The sequence below is a fragment of the Pan troglodytes genome, chromosome 6, assembly GCF_028858775.2.
Source record: "Pan troglodytes isolate AG18354 chromosome 6, NHGRI_mPanTro3-v2.0_pri, whole genome shotgun sequence".
In the NCBI taxonomy this organism is placed as follows: Eukaryota; Metazoa; Chordata; class Mammalia; order Primates; family Hominidae; genus Pan; species Pan troglodytes.
Window position 1 is genome coordinate 165860510 of NC_072404.2, and position 16979 is coordinate 165877488.

The 16979-nt window shown below is 51.0% G+C and overlaps 1 protein-coding gene across 1 annotated transcript; it reads left to right on the plus strand.

Annotated features, from left to right (window-relative positions):
* The first annotated feature begins 8338 nt into the window (after window positions 1-8338).
* Window positions 8339-16684, plus strand: AOC1 (amine oxidase copper containing 1). The gene is made up of 5 exons (XM_016958433.3): window positions 8339-8421; window positions 12328-13913; window positions 14630-14915; window positions 15896-16028; window positions 16338-16684. The coding sequence occupies exons 2-5, from the start codon at window positions 12332-12334 to the stop codon at window positions 16602-16604; spliced, it is 2268 nt and encodes a 755-aa protein (XP_016813922.3). The 5' UTR covers window positions 8339-8421; window positions 12328-12331; the 3' UTR covers window positions 16605-16684.
* The last annotated feature ends 295 nt before the right edge of the window (window positions 16685-16979 follow it).

Below are 16979 nucleotides of genomic sequence, written 5' to 3' on the forward strand. Positions count from 1 at the left end.
AAGTAACATACAATGGAGCTCCAATACATTTGGCAGCAGACTTTTTAGTGGAAATCTTACAAGCCAGGAGATAGTGGCATGACATATTTAAGGTGCTGAAGGAAAAAACTTTTACTCTAGAATCATATATCTGGTGAAAATATCCTTCAAACATGAAGGAGAAATACTTTCCCAGACAAACAAAAGCTGAGGAATTTCATCAACACCAGACCTGTCCTACAAAAAAATGCTAAACGGAGTACTTCAATCAGAAAGAAAAGGATGTTAATGAGCAATAAGAAATTATCTAAAGATACAAAACTCACGGGTATTAGTAAGTACACAGAAAAACACAGAATATAACACCGTAACTGTGGTGTGTAAACTACTTTTAAGTAGAAAGACCAAAATATGAACCAATCAAAAATCATAACAACTTTTCAAAACATAGACAGTACGGTAAGATATAAATGGAAACATCAAGAGTTAAAAAGTGGGGGAAGGCCTCACATGGTGGCTTATGCCTATAATCCCACAGGGCACCCCTGTAATCCAAGCACTTTGGGAGGCCAGAGGTAGGCAGATTGCTTGAGCTCAGGAATTCAAGACCAGCCTGGATGACATGGCGAAACCCCATCTCTACAAAATATACAAAAATTAACTGGCATGGTGGCTCACATCTGTGGTCCCGGCTACTTTGGGGACTGAAGTGGGAGGATCGCTTGAGCCCCAGAGGCAGAGGTGGCAGTGAGCTGAGATCACGCCATGCACCTCACTTCAGCCTAGATACAGAGTGAGATGCTGCTTCAGAAAAAAAAAAAAAAAAAAAAAAGTAGGGGAACAAAGATAAAGAGTAAGTCTTTATTAGTTTTCTTTTTGCTTTTTAGTTTGCTTGTTTATGCAAGTAGTGTTAAGTTGTTATCAACTTAAAATAATAGATTGTAAGAGTATTTGCAAGCCCTGTGGTAATCTCAAATCAAAAAACTTACAACAGATACACAAAAATTAAAAAGCAAGAAATCAAATCATACCACCAGAGAAAATCACTGTCTCTAAAAGGAAAAGTTAACCGCTTTTCCCACATAACATCCAACTAAAAGAAGTAGAAACTGGATTCAAACCCAGGCCTTCTGGCTCTATATCCTGCGCCAGTAACCATGCTGCTATATTTCCTTCCAAAATTGTGCTCAGCAAAGGGCTGCACAGAGGCAGTGACTGTTCTGGGGATTTCTGAAGTCCTACATGCTACCTCCAATATGCACCTGGAATGTCATAGTCACCAAAATGGTTTAACACAAATACATCCCTGCACCACACAAGGTCACATGTCTACCAACACAAATTCTTTATTTCAAAGATCAGCAACATATTTTAACTTCTGCTTCCTGATTTTCTGGCCTCTTGATTTTTTTCTTCTTTAAGAATCCAATGCACATTTCATGAGGTAGCTACTAAAGAGAGCCAGGAGGAAGGAAGAATTCTGCTGTGTCTACTGCCCAGCCCCAGCTGCCAGACACAGCTGCAGCTGGAGGGAGGAATGTGGGATTTGACGGGGAAGCTGTCAGCTGGCCAGCACTGCCAGGCATGGTCAGTGAAGATACAAAGAGCGCCTGGAGGACCCAGCCCTGGTCTCTGACTCCTCACAAAGGTCTCCTTGGGGCTCCCTCCACCCTTGCCCCTCATGTGCCTTGGGATCCAGCATCAAAGTCCAGAAGTGGGCTCAGCCAGCAGCCAGCCATGCTCACACACTGAAGCATCCTGACTCAGCTCCTGGCTGCCCCAGCAGAGCAGAACCTCTGCCCGAACTTGGGGTCACCTGACTCTTCTCTCTCGAGTCTCATATCCCAGCCCTCAGCAAATCTCCCCCAGCCTCCCTTCCAGCTATATCCAGAATGTGGCCACTTCTCATCACTTCCACCCCTGCAACCCTGACCTGGCAACCAGCCTTGCCCACCAAGACTATTGCAACCACCTCCTGGCCTGCTCCCTGCTCCTGCCATCATTGCAGCCTTCACTCTTTTGCATTCTGTCTCCCCCAGCACCTCCAGATAGCACTTGCTAGAGGCAGGTCAGTTTTGGCCTCTGCACGAACCTGACAGAGGCTTCCCAAGTGGCTCAGAGTAAAATCCCAGTGATAGCCTTGGAGGCGAGGGCGTTTGATCACTCTCTGAATCCACCTGCCACCACTTGCCCCTGGCGACAGCAGTCCCCTCACTCTGCATCAGGGAATTTGCATTCCTTGCTCCTTCAGCCTGAAATGCCCCCGCCACCAGGCATCCTTGTGGCCCACTCCTTCACCACATTGAGGAGAAGAGGGGTACCCTTTCTGAAAGGTCAGGCCCTGCCCCCACCACATGGCCCTGCTCTGTTTTCCCCTGAGCATGTGCCCCACTGGAACACACTGGGTCACCACTTGCCGCCAATGCCTGCAGGACACCTCTGTGAACACCCGTGACACCTCATGGCACCTCTGCTGTCAGAGCTTCACTAGGACTCACCAGACTAAGCAGACAGTTATACCCACGGCCAACACACAGCAAGGACACAGCGGGGTCTGGAGGGGTCAGGGCACAGACTCGCTGAGCTCTCCCTCCCATGAAGGCTGCACGGAGCATACCCTGCGCCCTGCATCTCCCCAGGGAAGTAGAAGCTCAGAGCTGGGGCAGAGGTTGGGGCTGGTCATGTAGGCACACTCTCTGCCCACCACAACTAACAAGATTCCAGATTCCCAATAGGAAAGCAGGTGTTCACTAATCACATTGTCTGTAAAAACAGTCAGCAGGCCGGCACAGCGGGGCAGGATCCTGAAAGTTAAGTTCCCAGATGCCAGCCCAGGGCCAGCCCCTGTCATCAGCTGTCCCAGTGAGGAGGTCTGCTGTGATGGCTCACAAGCTTCGCTGTTGGATAGTCTTCACTGAAATGTGAGCTCCACAGAGGCTTTGGTTTTGTTTGTTCGTTGCTGTGTCTCCCTGGTGCAGAATGAGTGCTCCATAAACATTTGTTGAATGAATTAAGGACTGTCAAGTATAAGCCCACCAGCCAGTGGCAGAAGCAGGGCTAGCACCTGGAGATGAACGTTCTCCCCTCTCTGGGTGGGGCTGCCCAAGCCATCAGGACCTCACCAGGGCCCCTCATGACCAATGGCCCTGCCTCGGAAAATGGTGGAATTTTCTTTTTTGCAAACCCACCTTCCGTAATCAGGGACAAAAGCTATGATGTTGGCTTCATTCACATAAAGATCTAATCGAATGAGCTTCCCTGGTGCACCCCCAGTAGGTCCTGGTGCAGGCGCGGGTGGCTCTGTTTCTTCTCTGTGGTTTCGTGGAAACAATCCCACTCTCTAGATCCTCTCAAATTAGCTCTGACAGGTTGTGACTTTCTGAAAGCAAAATATCAAGATTTAGCCACAGGACATCGTGAGCTGTGACCTCTGGCTTCCTAGCTCCACCTTTGTATATAGCGCTGCCCCTCCTTCGGCCTGGACCTCCTAAAGAAAGGCAAGCAGCCAACAACTGACAGGATACGGTCTTTGCCCAAGTGCTATCTCTAACTGTCAGCAATCATTAATTCCACAAGCAAGGAACCACACCTCAGAAACCAAGGTCACCTTCAGTATGGAGGGGCCAGCCCCAGCCAGGGAGCAGGAAGAGAGGTGGTAAGGCAACAGACCCCAAATTTCAAGTGTGACATCTCAAGTTCCCCAGCCACAGTGCACACAAACATGAGCAGAAACAACGGCCTTGGCCAGACATGGTCACTCATGCCTGTAATCCCGGCACTCTGGGAGGCCAAGGCAGGAGGATCACTTGAGGCCAGGAGTTCAAGACCAGCGTGGGCAACACAGCATGACCCCATCTCTACAAATACATATATGTATATAACAACAGACTTTCCAGCTTTTCTGCACAAGGATTCTGTTCGCCTCAGCTTTCCCAGTGCCTCTCTTGAGGGCGTCTCTATCTCCTCTGTCTGTCTCTATAGGATTCCCACGAGCCCCTCTTCACCCCCACACTTCTCTAGAAGTGCATAGGGAGGTTCCTCACTACCTTCTCCTTCCAGACACCCCACCTGCACTTCCTCAGCACAGCGACACAAACCGCACCCCACTCCCCCCATCAGCCCTGACCTTTTCCCATGTTGGGAAACACACCACATCTCAGTTCAGGACTCTGCTCCTACCCCCACTCACACTCCCACTCCCACCCCCGCCCCTGCCCAGTGTGTCCTCTTCCTCCTAAGTCCCTCGTGTATCGCAATACCCCACACAGGCTCTACCTTGTGGATCCTCAGGGCAGCAGCCCCCCAGGGCACAGGGCTTGGAATTCACTCACTGGCCAAGGACCATGCTCTCTGCAATGAGGCAGGTAAAGAAGGTGTGCTGGGTTGCATAGCATCCCCCTAAAAATTCATGTCCTCCCTGGAACCTCAGAATATGGTCTCATTTGGAAATAGGGTTGTTGCAGATGAATTAGTTAGGATGATGTCATACTGGAGTAGGGTAGGCCCTCAATACAATCACTGGTGTTCTTGAAAATAGAGGTACTGAGACAAGGAGGACGCCATGTGAGGACAGAGATTGGAGTGACATGGCCACAAGCCAAGGCACTGAGGGACACCAAGGATTGCTGGCAACACAGAAGCTGGAAGAGGAGAGGAAGGACCCTCTTCTTGAGCCTCCAAAGGGAGCATGGCCCTGCCTACACCTTGATTTCACACTTTAGGCCTCCAGAACTGTGAGACAACCCATTTCTGTTACTTTAAGCCCCTGTGTGTGGTCCTCTGTGACAGCAGCCATGGAGGCTACTGCAGAGGGGATAGAGTCCCAGGACTTGGGGGCTTGCAGTCTTGAGGGGAATCTCCTTCCAAGCCCTTGCAGGACAGGCCCTTGGGCATCAATGTGTTGCACTTACTCTGTGCCACCTTGTAATATTAATCCTTCTATGTACATGTTATGGGCCCCGTTACATAAAAAATGGAATTCTTTCTGATGTGCTTCAGCTCCCTGCCTACACGCAGCGTTCCTCCCTGCCCTCACTGCATCCTCCAGGTGCGGGACCTGTGGTGGTTCCTGTCCTCAGCCACATCTACCCTGGTGTGAGGACCTGTAGTCACTCAGTCTGTCTCCCAGGCCTTTCTTTTATTTATTTATGGACGTCCATTGCAGAACTGAATTAATTCTACCTCAGTGCATGGATGTCGTCATCACTGGCCCATACAAGTCCTCTCTCTTGTCTTTCTCACGTGTGTATGTATGTATTCCCACTCCCACCCCCGCCCTCACATCCATTCTAATGTGTATCCACTCTTGAAAGCGGGTGGCTTGGTGTGTACGTGTTTCCTGTTGTGTAATGGCATCGTGCTATCACTCATCCTGCATCTTCCATGATCCTGAGATCCCTTCTCAGGAGTGGCTGTGTGGACATCCATGCCTTTGCACCCGCCAACTGCACAACACCCCATGGTGTGCAGTGACCACTCTCCTGGGGGTGGCACCCTGATGGCCTCCAGCTCCCCAGCCTCACAGCCACTTGTGTCTGCATCCCACCTCTAGGCCTGGGTGAGAACCTCTTTGACATATATTCCAAGAGACAGAGTTCCTGAGTCTGGAGAGCATGCAATTCTCTCATTTGCCCACACCCTGCAAAGTGCCCTCCAGAATGGCTGTGCCATCAATAACCCCTTCCCACAACCACACATAAGGTCCCCGTTTCCCCACATCTCTGTCAACACTTGGCATCATCCAGCTTTCCCATGAAAAATTATATCTCGTTGTTGAATGCTTTGCATTTTTCTAGTAACCACTACATTTGAGCATCTTTCCATGTGCTCTTTAGCCCTTTGGGGTGCCTCTTCTGCAAGTTGCCCTTGGGATTCTTTACCAGGTTTCCATGGGGACTGCTGCCTCTTTCTGACCGATTTGCAAGAGCTCCTTGTGTATTCTAGATATTAGTCCTGTCACTTTTTGAAAACAGCTTTATTGAGACATACCTTACAATTCACCCATTTAAAGTGTATAATTCAATGTATTTTAGTATATTCACAGGTACATGCAGCCATCACCTTCAATTTTAGAACTTTTTAATCACCTCAAAAAGAAACTCCATAAGCATTAGCTCTCACCCCATCCCTCCATCTCACCCCAGCCCTAAGCAACCACTAATGTGCTTCTCATCTGCTTGAGAGATTTACCTACCCCACACGTTTCATATAAACGGAATAATGTGGTCTTTTGTGACTGGCTTCTTTCATTTGCCGTAGTGGTTTTAAGGTTCATCCACATTGTGTCATGTAACAGTGATTCCTTCCTTTTTATGACTGAATGATGTTCCATTGAGTGGATAGACCACATTTTGTTGACTCATTTATCAATGCAGAGACATATGAGTCGTCTCCACTGTTTGGCTATTGTGAATAACACTGCAGTAAACACTCTGGTAGAGGTTTCCCCATGGACATAGGCTTTCCTTTCTCTTGAGTATATACCCAGGAGTGGGATTGCTGGGTTGTATGATAACAACATTAAGTCATTTGAGGAACAGCCAGACGGTTTTCCAAAGTGGCTGCGTCATCTCACCATGAACTGCCTGTGAGGCTTCCAGTTTCTCTGCCTCCTGGCCCCACCTGTTATTACCTTGCTTTTGAATTCTAGCCATCCTAGTGGATATAAAGTGGTATCTCCTGGTGGTTTTGATTTGCATCCCCTGATGACTAATGACATTGAACAGCTTTCCATGTGCATATTGGCCATTTGTGTATCTTCGTGGGGGGAATATCTATTCAGATCTTTGGCTCATTTTTAATTGGATTATTTGCCTCTTATTATGGAATTGGAAGAGTTCTTTTTACATTCTAGATATAATTTTCTTATCAGATATATAATCTGTGAATATTTTCTCCCATTCTATGCTTTGTCTTTTCATTTTCCTGTGGGTGTCCTTTGAAGCATAAAAGTCTTTTAATACTGATGATGTCAATTTATCTATTTTTTTTTCTTTGGTTATTTGTGCTTTGAGGTCACATCCAAGAATTAGATGTAAAGTCAAGCAGATTTACTCCTGTGTTTTCTTTTTAAGAGTTTTACAGTTTTAGCTCTTACATGTACGTCTTTGGTCCCTTTCGAGTCCGTTTCCGTGTGTGAAAGGGTCTAACTCCATCATGTGCATGTGGCCCCTTTCCCTTTAAATCTTTGCAAGTCTCTTTTCTCGATCCGTCCTCACTCCATTAACTTCGTTGCAGTGTCCTTTGTGGAATGGAAACAGATTGTAGTCCTCAAAATCAGGTTGTTCCTGAAACTCTCTTCTAATCCAAATCCCCCCAATTCTCTGCGGAGTTGGTGAGCCCGTAACTGAGAATACATAACTCACAGTCCTCTTGAACACTGAGGGTGAAAGACGTTAGCTTTCATTGTCTTTGTATCAATCATCATTTTAACATGGAAGGCAAATCCCCTTCCTCAGAAACACCAAAGACCTTCTGGAATTGCAAGCAAGCTTCAAGTTGACTAAGTGTGTTCACCTTCCTTCATCTAGCTGCCAGTGCACACTGAAATGACTTGCATTGCGGGCAGCAGGAAGGATGATGATGAGAAATACAAAACCCCTATAACCACAAAGCGGTGTGCAATCCCTGAGCAACCAAACCTTGGTAATGGGGGATGATGACCCCTTGGCGCTCCTGAGCCATGCACTTTTCCTGACTCTATTCTTTCCTTTCCGACCAGGAGTTACCCCGGTCACCACGTTCGCCCTTCTCAACCTGACTAAGTGGGCGTTAGCACTGTCCGCCCACTGCATGGTCACTACCTGCCCCAGTGTCCTCTCCCCTCTCCGCTCTGTGCCATAGCCTTAGCTACCCTGGCCAGCTTTCTCCCAGCCAAGTCCTTCCTCCTTTCTGAATCTGGTCAGGGTCTCAAAGATCATTAAAAAGCTGCCAAAGTTTGCAACTCGTCTTGAGTGGCTGCTCCTCCCAAACGGTTCTGCCTCTGGTGTCTTGTTCTAGGAGTGGTTGAATTCTCTGTTTTGCTGTGGGTGCCAGCCTCTATCAGCCCCTGCCCTGGTCCATCTGTCAGCTTCAGGTAAGACTACCGGCTAGGAAATGGCCCCTTATCCTTATCTCTGCCTCTAAAATATGCCACCTAAATTAACAGATCGTGGCATTGCATGGCTCGTCACAGAGAAGCCAAGGCAAATTCTTGTGGAAGGCGGCACTTGTCTGGAAACAGACTCAGGGCAAGTGTGCTGCACAGCCAGCTTCCTCAAACCCACTCTCGCCACTGTAGCTGCCCACAGAGGCACCTCCCAAGCCATAGGCCCCTCCTAGGCCAGCTCAGGCCTCACCTTGTCCCTCCCTGCAGGGCGGGGTCTGATTGACTTCAAGAAGGAGTCAGAGATCAGCTTAAGGGCAAAGGCTGGAAGCAGAGCGAACTGGGAGCAGAGCACACAGGTGCGTTCTGATGGGTATTCGGGAGAGTCAAGAAGGGGCTGACCTGGAGGACAGAAAAGCAGTGGAAGGAGGGCACAGAGTGAGGGGCAGAAGAAACAGGACACAGAGGGAGGAGGGCCAGGAAGTGAGGGCGGGAGCCCAGCACATCACAGAAGGTGCCCGGGTGCTTGGTGGCAGGCAACAGCTGGCCAGGGTGGAGTGGGGAAAGCTCAGAGAGGAGGGTGAGCAGGGAGAGGGCTTGCTTCCTGTTCCTCCCTGGAGGTCTCACCAGCCACCACCCCCACTGCCACTGCACATGGGGACAGAGGTTTGTCCTGGGGAAAGCAAAGGTCTCTTCCACATCTTTCTCCTTTCTGGAAAAGCAAAAAGAAACATGGGTATAAGAGGTTGTAAAAAAGGAGACCCAGCCGTGAAAGGACATGGAGGTACCCTAAATGCACACTGCCAAGCAAAAGAAGCCAACCTGAAAAGGCTGCAGACTGTAAGATTCCAAATACAGGACGTTCTGGAAAAGGCAAAACTATGGAGACAATAAAAAGAGCAGTGATTGCTAGGGTTTCGGAGGAAGAGGTGGAGCACAGAAGATTTTGGGGGAGGTGGAACTACTCTGTGTGATATTCTAATGGTGGATCCATGTCATTGTCCGTTTGTCCAACCCATAGAATATGCAGCAGCAAGAGTGAGCCCTGATGTAAACTGTGGGCTCTGGGTGAGAGTGATGTGCAGGTTCATCAGCTGTAACAAATGTATGGCTCTGGTGTGGATATTGATAGCGGGGAGGCTGCGTGTGTAGGGGCTGTGAGTATACAGAAACTCTCAGTACCTTTCGCTCAATTTTGCTATGAACCTAAAATTCCTCTTTAAAAGACTCCTATTTAAAAGACTTTAATAGACTTTATAAAGTTTGTTAAAAGACTTTTAATAGACTTTTTAAAGACTTTTAACAGACTTTATAAAGTCTATTAAGAAATCTATTAAAGTCTACTTTTAAAAGTCTATTAAAAAAAAAAGTCTACTATAATCCCGGCATTTTGGGAGGCCAACGCGGGAGGATCACTTGAGCCCAGGAGTTCAAGACCAGCCTGGGCAACATAGTGAGATCCTGACTATATGTATGTATGTATATATATATATATATATATATATATATATATATATATATATATATATATATTTAAGTCTAATAAGAAGTCTATTTGGGGCCAGGCCTGGTGGCTCATGCCTGTAATCCCAGCACTTTGGGAGGCTGAGGCAGGTGGACCACTTGAGGTCAGGAATTCAAGACCAGCCTGACCAACACGGTGAAACACCATCTCTACTAAAAACAAAAAATTAGCTGGGCATGGTGGTGCACACCTGTAATCCCAACTATTCCGGAGGCTGAGGCAGGAGAATTGCTTGAACCTGGGAGGCAGAGGTAGCAGTGAGCCAAGATCGCATCACTGCACTCCAGCCTGGGCTACAGAGCAAGACTGTCTCAGGAAAAAGAAAAAATAGTCTATTTAAAGAAGAAAAAAAAGAGGCCTGGCCAATATTTAATAGGAGAACACAAGAACTCACCTCATATCCTTCCTGCTGGCTCTGGGTTCCGCCTGCAGCCCCTGCCTCACCTGCTCCCTCCAGGTGAGCAGGGCCTCCGAGAGCCCAAGATCATGTGGGTTCCAGGGTCTTCTGCCAGCACCAGAGGGCAAGACAAGGCAACTAGAGGGACATCCCCATGAGAGGCCATGACCATGGAGCAAAACGAGGGCAAGGGGAGAGCCCTCGGGGAGAGGGGCATGGGAAAGGGAGAGAAGGACATCTCAGATCAGCCTTTACCGTGGCCTCCAGGGCTAGAGAGCCCTCGGGTGATGGAACAGGCCCAGCCAACACCTTTCATTTGTCTATGAATCAAGAACTGCCCATCGTGTACAAATTAAATACAAAGTGCTAAGGGGACTAGTGGAGAAGTATGTTAGTTGGGGCCAAAAACGGCACTCCTCGGCAGTGCGGGGTTTCAGCTGACCTCAAAAGGTGGCAAAGGATGTGACACTGGCCCAGAGTCGGGTGGGAAGGGACAATGTGCAGCTGAGCTTCTCTGGAGGAAAAAAGCCACGGGAAAACAGGGCCTCTAGTTAACACATGGGTTGTGTTCCCAATGCTTGTGCTTCGGAAATGTGATGTGTAAATGCATTTTCCAAAAACAAAAGCAAGAAATGAAAAGCGCTCATGATGGTCAGGTTTCCTCAGTGGGTCACTCCACGATACACCCAAAGTGGAGCTGCTGCACCTCAGTTACACCTCACACCCTGTGCCGCCGACTTTCCAGGTGAAATCCTCGGGGCCTCCCTTGCAGGCGGCCTGGGCCCCCTGGGAAGAGGCTGGGCCAGGCAGAGGTCTGAGACAGGAGTGGATTAACCCTCTCTGCTACCTGTCTGTCTGCACAGGAGAACGAGTTTTCTCCAGGTTTACCCCCAGGGCTTCTGATTTAGGGAGCAAAAGGCAACTACCTATGAAAACAAGGATCTCTCAGAGTCCAACCCACTCATGCATCCACCTTATAAATCAAGTGTCTGTGCCTCAGGCACCGCTTGCAGGAAGTGAAAAGCACAGCTAAGACAGGGAGGAATCCTGAAGCGGGGCTCCCAGCTCAACCCAGAGCCTTGAGGAAGGGGGTGCAAGGTGGCAAAGGCAGTGCTTCTGTAGGGAAATTTCACGGTGACGGCAGCCTTCCAGGGAGGACCACATCACCTAAGAGGACAAGTTAGGGTCTGGAGAAACTAAGGCTGGGAGACAGCTCCAGCCAGCATCTGTAGCAACAGCGCAACAGGCAAGAGCAACAGTCTCCCAGAGACTCCGCACACAGCACATGGGAAGACAGAGCTGTGGCCACCACATCTCCCAGCCCTGCAGGAGGCTCACAGCTACAAGCACAGGATTTTACAGCTGCTTGGGGAGTGGGGTTATGAGGTGAAGACCCTGACCCACCCTCCCTGAGAAAGGAAAAGGCATCTTCCTAAGATGAAACCCTCCCTGAGGTCCCCTCCTAGTAGCCTTGGGTGGACAAGAGAGGTGAATGGGGCACAAAGAAGGCTGGGCAGGACTGGGCACCTCTACCTCACCCCCAAAGCCATCAGTCTGCAGCCTAGTCACACCTGAATCACTCTACATTGCGTAAAACTTTAAATGTGCTGGTGTCGATAGCCTGTATTTAACAAGAAGAGCAGCTAACATTTCTCATGCATTTCCCATATGGCAGACATTGTTACAAACACTTTATATTTACTGTTTAATTGATTTCTCTCCACAACCCTAGGAGCTAAGCACTGTTGTCGTTATTTTCATTTTATAACTAAGAACGTGAATGCCCAGAGAGTTTAAGCAGTGTGCCCAAGGCCACACAGCAAGTCCTAGTGGCATGAGTCACTGGGACTTGACTCAGACAGCCTGACTCTAGAGCCTACCTTTGAATTTCTACACTAAATTTCAAAATCTGTCTACCTAAAAGGTATTTCGTTGTGTCAGAAATGTAGTTTTGCTGTTAATACAGGTGTCTTCTTCTCCAGGACACAAGAAGCACCTGGGGGCGTGTGCAGGGGCCCAGCCTGGCCTCTGTGACTCAGGGCACCCCTGGCTGAGATAATACACAAAAACAAGAGCATTCCCCTGAGTAAGGAAGGCTGCAGGACTGGAGGACATTTACAGAGGAGTGAGGAGAGGGCAGAAATAAATGGATGGATGCACAGGCAGCAGCCCGACGGCGCTGGGGACTATGCATGGGGCCCCAGCTGCCCCAGGACAGCCTCCAGCTTGGGGCAGGGCAAGGGGAGGAAGCTCAGTCCATGGGAAAATTCCATGGCCCTAACCTGAGGGAAGCCCATCTCTGCCCATAAGACAACTAAGTTCATCTCCTCTACTGCATTCCAGAGCCATGGAGCGAGAGATGCCGGCCCTGGGCTGGGCCGTGGCTGCCATCCTGATGCTGCAGATGGCCATGGCGGAGCCCTCCCCGGGGACTCTGCCCAGGAAGGCAGGGGTGTTTTCAGACCTAAGCAACCAAGAGCTGAAGGCAGTGCACAGCTTCCTCTGGTCCAAGAAGGAGCTGAGGCTGCAGCCCTCCAGTACCACCACCATGGCCAAGAACACCGTGTTTCTCATCGAGATGCTGCTGCCCAAGAAGTACCATGTGCTGAGGTTTCTGGATAAAGGTGAAAGGCATCCTGTGCGGGAAGCCCGTGCCGTCATCTTCTTTGGTGACCAGGAGCATCCCAATGTCACCGAGTTTGCTGTGGGGCCCCTGCCAGGGCCCTGCTACATGCGAGCACTGTCCCCCAGGCCTGGGTACCAGTCCTCCTGGGCATCGAGGCCCATCTCCACAGCAGAGTACGCCCTCCTCTACCACACCCTGCAGGAAGCCACCAAGCCCCTGCATCAGTTCTTCCTCAATACCACAGGCTTCTCATTCCAAGACTGCCATGACAGATGCCTGGCCTTCACCGATGTGGCCCCCCGGGGTGTGGCTTCTGGCCAGCGCCGCAGTTGGCTTATCATACAGCGCTATGTAGAAGGCTACTTTCTGCACCCCACTGGGCTGGAGCTCCTCGTGGATCATGGGAGCACAGATGCTCGGCACTGGGCGGTGGAGCAGGTGTGGTACAACGGGAAGTTCTATGGGAGCCCAGAGGAACTGGCTCAGAAGTATGCAGATGGAGAGGTGGACGTGGTGGTCCTGGAGGACCCACTGCCTGGGGGCAAGGGGCATGACAGCACGGAGGAGCCGCCCCTCTTCTCCTCCCACAAGCCCCGCGGGGGCTTCCCCAGCCCCATCCATGTGAGCGGCCCCCGCTTGGTCCAGCCCCATGGCCCTCGCTTCAGGCTGGAGGGCAACGCTGTGCTCTACGGGGGCTGGAGCTTTGCCTTCCGGCTGCGCTCCTCCTCCGGGCTGCAGGTCCTGAACGTGCACTTCGGCGGAGAGCGCATTGCCTATGAGGTCAGCGTGCAAGAGGCAGTGGCGCTGTATGGAGGACACACACCTGCAGGCATGCAGACCAAGTACCTCGATGTCGGCTGGGGCCTGGGCAGCGTCACTCACGAGTTAGCCCCCGGCATCGACTGCCCGGAGACCGCCACCTTCCTGGACACTTTCCACTACTATGATGCCGATGACCCGGTCCATTATCCCCGAGCCCTCTGCCTCTTTGAAATGCCCACAGGGGTGCCCCTTCGGCGGCACTTTAATTCCAACTTTAAAGGTGGCTTCAACTTCTATGCAGGGCTGAAGGGCCAGGTGCTGGTGCTGCGGACAACTTCAACTGTCTACAATTATGATTACATTTGGGACTTTATCTTCTACCCCAACGGGGTGATGGAGGCCAAGATGCATGCCACTGGCTACGTCCACGCCACCTTCTACACCCCCGAGGGGCTGCGCCACGGCACTCGCCTGCACACCCACCTGATTGGCAACATACACACTCACTTGGTGCACTACCGTGTAGACCTGGATGTGGCAGGTAGGACTCAAAGCGAGACTCTCCCGTTCAAACATCTGCATCCAGCCAATAACTTAAACTCCCAGGAGACGGCACTATAACTCCCTGGTGGTGGAAAGTTAGGAGCATTTGCCAAGCCTGCTTCTGTAAAACCTAAAGCTAGAAATTTGTGTGTCCCTGAAAAATGGTGAAAGCGAACAGCGCCGAGGGTTGCCCTGGATGCAACAGTGTGGACCCTGTCCTGACCCTGGGGCTGTGCATGGGGCAAGGGAGGGGACGGTGCCTATGAGGGTAAGAAATGTCACTGTCTAGCACTTTGAGATGGAGTGTAGTATTGTCTGGGAATATTCAGGGTGTCTCCTGGATGATATCACCATAAAAGAATGGCATGGGTAGAATAACTAATGCTGCCAGACCCAACAAGGCCACCACACGGGCGGCTCCTACCCCTCAGCCCCAGTCACCTCTCTGGACAGAGCCTCTCATGCCTGGAGAAAAATGGGTGCCCCTTCTCTAGGATTGCAGCCACAGCAGATGGGCATGAGCACAGCTCTTGAGAGGAACTTCCCAGAGTGGTAATGGAATCACCACAGCCGCCCAGGGCATCCCCCAACATCCCGGTTATTCAAGACAGTTGGCTGTTGGATGTGGTGGAGGATGGAGATCCTGGGGTAGAATGAGGAGGTTTCAGTTCTGGCAGCTTGATTCTCGTTCTCCTTCTCCCTGCATACCTCCAGGCACCAAGAACAGCTTCCAGACACTGCAGATGAAGCTAGAAAACATCACCAACCCCTGGAGCCCGAGACACCGCGTGGTCCAGCCAACTCTGGAGCAGACGCAGTACTCCTGGGAGCGCCAGGCGGCCTTCCGCTTCAAAAGGAAGCTGCCCAAGTACCTGCTCTTTACCAGCCCCCAGGAGAACCCCTGGGGCCACAAGCGCAGCTACCGCCTGCAGATCCACTCCATGGCCGACCAGGTGCTGCCCCCAGGCTGGCAGGAGGAGCAGGCCATCACCTGGGCAAGGTGAGGAAGGGGCCTGGGGGAGGGTCAGGGGCTCCCCTCAGTGTGTGTGTCTGTGTCTGTCTGTGTTTGTGTCTATGCGGTTCCTAGTCTATGTGGTTTTGTATCTGGGCACACATGCGTGTTGTGTACGTATGTGTATATCTGTGTGTACAATTGACCCTGAACAATATGGGGGGTAGGGGTGCCAACCCCCCAACGCAGTAAAGAAGCCAAGTGTAACTATGACTCCCCCACAACGTAACTACGAATAGCCTACTGTTAACCAGAAGCCTTACCACTAACAAAAACATTCCGTGAACACATATTTTGTAGGTTCTATGTGTCAGATACTGTGTTCTTACAATAAAGTAAGCTAGAGAAAAGAAAATGTTATTAATAAAATCCTGGCCGGGCGCAGTAGCTCACGCCTGTAATCCCAGCACTTTGGGAGGCCAAGGTGGGCAGATCACCTGAGGTCAGGAGTTCGAGACCAGCCTGGCCAACACAGCGAAACCCTGTCTCTACTAAAGATACAAAAGTTAGCCGGGTGTGGTGGTGGGCACCTGTAATCCCAGCTACTCAGGAGGCTGAGGCAGGAGAATCACTTGAACCCGGGAGGCGGAGGTTGCAGTGAGCCAAGATCGCATCACTGCATTCCAGCCTGGGTGACAGAGCAAAACTCCATCAAAAAAAAAAGAAAAAGGAAGGAAGGAAAGAGAGAGAAAGAGGACCCATGCAGCTCACACCTGTGTTGTGCAAGGGTTGCCTGCTCTTCTGGGCCTGTGTCTCTGTGCATTTGGGGAGGGGGCGGGGAGAACTCCTGTGGGTCACCTGAACCCGGTTAACAGCAGCCCGTCCTGCTGACTCCCAGGACAGATGATCTCTCATCTTGGGGAAAGCAATCATCTTCCTCTATTCTGACCCTGAAGCTGTTCCCTGGGCGGGACTGAGGGGGGCCAGCCCAGGGCCCTGAGCCAAGCTGCTTCACCTCTGCCTGGCAGGTACCCCCTGGCAGTGACCAAGTACCGGGAGTCGGAGCTGTGCAGCAGCAGCATCTACCACCAGAACGACCCCTGGGACCCGCCCGTGGTCTTCGAGAAGTTTCTTCACAACAACGAGAACATTGAAAATGAGGTACTGCCCTGTCCCCAGCCCTGCCCAGTGCTGGCCCTGCCTCCTTCCAGCTCAGCCCAGGACCATCCTCATCACCATCAGGGAGTCCCAACCACCCTTTGCCCAGATCTGTCCCCAGTCGCAGGAGCTGTGCCTTGCTGTGTGGACGGCAAGTTCAGAGGTCACAACAGAGCTGCTCATCTCTTTAAAAAGGGGCTGGAGAGGAATTCAGCAAGTTTCCAGGCAGAACTGAAAATGACCAAAGGCTAGAGTGGCCTCCAGTGGTCAGTACTCAGCCCTGCCCACTGAAGCCCATCCTGTCTCCTGCAGGACTTGGTGGCCTGGGTGACGGTGGGCTTCCTGCACATCCCCCACTCAGAGGACATTCCCAACACAGCCACACCTGGGAACTCCGTGGGCTTCCTGCTCCGGCCATTCAACTTCTTCCCAGAGGACCCCTCCCTGGCATCCAGAGACACTGTGATCGTGTGGCCTCGGGACAATGGCCCCAACTACGTCCAGCGCTGGATCCCTGAGGACAGGGACTGCTCGATGCCTCCCCCTTTTAGCTACAATGGGACCTACAGACCTGTGTGACCAGCCCCCAGTTCCTCCCCCAGTTCCTCCCAGGAAGCCCAGGAGCCTCACTGGGGCAGACAATAAACCCTCAGAGCCTCGCTCTGTGTGCTGCTTCTTGCGGGGAGGCACAGGGCCATGTGTGTAGGAAACACACGAACAGACGTGCACACACACACAGGAGTGCACACACTCGCACAGACGTGCACACACTCGCACAGACATGCACACAGACGTGCATGCACTCACACGGACATGCACACACATGGCATGTACTTTATTCACACTGGTCTACTGCAGTCCAGAAAAGCCACCATTACTAACAAAAAGGAAGCTCGCTGAAATCCTGCACCTATCAGATTGGTTTTTCAAAATCTGAGACTGGCCAGGCACGGT